Source organism: Gekko japonicus, unplaced genomic scaffold, assembly GCF_001447785.1.
Source record: "Gekko japonicus isolate JY-2015 unplaced genomic scaffold, Gekko_japonicus_V1.1 scaffold1794, whole genome shotgun sequence".
Lineage (NCBI taxonomy): Eukaryota > Metazoa > Chordata > Lepidosauria > Squamata > Gekkonidae > Gekko > Gekko japonicus.
The window spans coordinates 114,602-116,917 of NW_015164244.1; the positions used below are offsets into that span (position 1 = coordinate 114,602).

The 2,316-nt window shown below is 60.3% G+C and overlaps 1 protein-coding gene across 1 annotated transcript in view; it reads right to left on the reverse strand.

The window, feature by feature from the left end:
- The window catches only part of AOC1 (amine oxidase, copper containing 1), a 9,482-nt gene that overhangs the window by 1,074 nt on the left and 6,092 nt on the right, over positions 1–2,316 (reverse strand). The window contains exon 3 of the mRNA XM_015408619.1: positions 14–265. Coding sequence (XP_015264105.1) covers positions 14–265 — 252 coding nt within the window. The remainder of the gene's footprint in view (positions 1–13; positions 266–2,316) is intronic.

Here is a 2,316-nt window from a genome sequence, read left to right on the forward strand (position 1 = left end):
TCCTTGGCACCGCGGGGCAGGAGGTGGTCGGCGTGGGAGGTGAGCTGGAGGCGGTAGCTGCGCGGGTGTCCGCCGGGCCCGCGGCGCCGCCGGTTGGAGACGAGCAGGTAGCGCGGCAGCGGCTCTCCGAAGGGGAAGGCGGCCTGGCGCTCCCGCGCGCGCCGCCGCCGCTCCAGCCGCGGCACCACCATGCGCGCCCCCGCCTGCCAGGGCACCGCCTCCTCCTCGAAGGCCGCCTCCAGCGTCTCGAAGGTGTTGGACGCCCCTGTGCCGGGAGGGAGGGAGAGAGAAAGAGAAGCGGAGCGGGGGGTCAGAGCGGGGAGGGGAGGGGAGGAGTCTCCCGGCCCAGAGTTGGCACGGGGACATCTGGGGAGGAGGAAGAGGACGCGTGCGGCCAGGGCCAGGGGGCATCTTTGGGGCTCAAACACGCCAACATAATTTGCAGAGCAGCTGAAGAGCAGGAGGCCTGGCGGGGGCGTCCCTTTCCTCAGGGGGGGCGGAGGAGCGTCCAACAGGGGCACCCAGGGAGGGCGGCGGGGACGGACCATCCTCCTGCCTTTCCAGTCGATAATCCTCCCGCCCACCCCAAGGGGCGTCACCCCAGCGGAGCCGGCAGGTGGGCAGTGGCCTGGCTCCCAGGCAGGGCAGTTCTCCTTCAGAGAAGAAGGAAGGAAGCAGACCCGGAGAGGTTTGTGGTGGTGGGGGGAGCCCAGCCCCATTCCCTCTCTGCCCCCCCCCCTGTGGGGTGCTTGCAGCCAGGGAGCGGGACTTGCCCCAGGCCCCACACCTGGAGGTCAGCCAGCCAGGGCCGTTTGGTGCTCAGTGGCCATAGCAGGACCCTGGCGTCCCTCCCAGTGCCCGGGGCAGGCCGTGTGCCCTGCTGCTCAGGGCTGGAGGCCGCAGGGTGGTGCCAAGGTAGGCAGAGGGCCGTCAGTGCCAAATCTCCTGCCCAGAGTGGTGCGGCAGACCAAGACGCCCCTTGAGGCCGACAGCAGCTCAGGATGGAGGACCTTACAGTGGATGAGAAAATCACTCGCAAAATTCAGAACTGTACCAAAGAGGGAGGCCCTTCTTTGGCCCTGGTGGTTTGTTGGCAGCCTTGGCAGGTGGCAAAATATAACACACACACACCAGTATCGCAGGGCTCTTTTTGTAGAAAAATCCCAGCAGGAACTCATTAGTATAGTAGGCCACACCCAACAGCAGGAACTCATTAGCATATTGGGCCACACCCCCATGTTGCCAGAAGTGTGGTCATCCAGCCACACCCACCTTTTGCTTCTTCCTCTGTTTACCTTGTCTGTTGTCCAAACCCAGGGCCTTTTTTTGTAGCAGGAACTCCTTTGCATGTTAGGCCACACACCCCTAATGTAGCCAATCCTAATGAGTTTCTGCTGTTGGGTGTGGCCTATTATGCTAATGAGTTCCTGCTGGGCGTGGCCAACTTGGGAGCCAGCCGGAACTCTGTTCCTGTGTGTTCCTGCCCAAAAATAGCCCTGCCAGTATGTGTCCAGTATCAAAACTCAAGGAGCAGGAATAGAGGGAGGCCAGGAGGAAGAGAACAGAAGGACCCAGATCCTCTGTGCCCACCCTGGGATGGCATCAGAAGCAGCGCAGTGCCATGTCCGGGATGACCGGGCCTGACAGACACACGCCCAACCCAGCTCACCCTCTCTGTCCCATTTCACCCATGGCAGAATAGGCTCACCTCCTGGGAGCCAGGGCGTGGGCTTCCCGATTTCCCCGGGGGGAGGGCCTGGCCCAGAGGCATTGCTATGCTAGGTCCTTGAAATGGAAAGAAAGGAAAAGAAGGAAGGTGAAAGAAATGGAAATATAGAAAGGGGAAAGGAAGGAAGGGAATGATGGGAAGGAAGGAAGGGAAAGGGTGGGGAAAAGGGAAAGAATTAAATGGAAAGAAAAGGGGGGAAAGGGCAGAAAGAAATTGAAAGGGAAGGAAGGAAGGGAGAAAGAAAGAAAAATGGAAAGAAAGAAAATGGAGAGAGAGGAAGGAAGGGGTGGAAATAAGAAGAAAAAGGAAAGAAAGAGAAGTCCCCTCTACTGGTGGGTGTGGGCAGCTCAGTTTGGCTCCCCTCTCCCTAACCTCTGCCTCCCCCAGATCTCAATTTCCCAGCCCAGACTGGCTAACCTATAAGGCACACTCGTGTCTGCGAAACAGTTAAACCGTGATCGTAAACATGCCAGTTTGGTCTCTGAGCATGTTCAGAGCGTTTCCCACTGCCATCGCTACCGTTTGTCTGGTGGAGCTTCCAGGCCAGGGCCAGCATCTCCCCCCCCCCCCCCGGCGGCCGGGGGGGG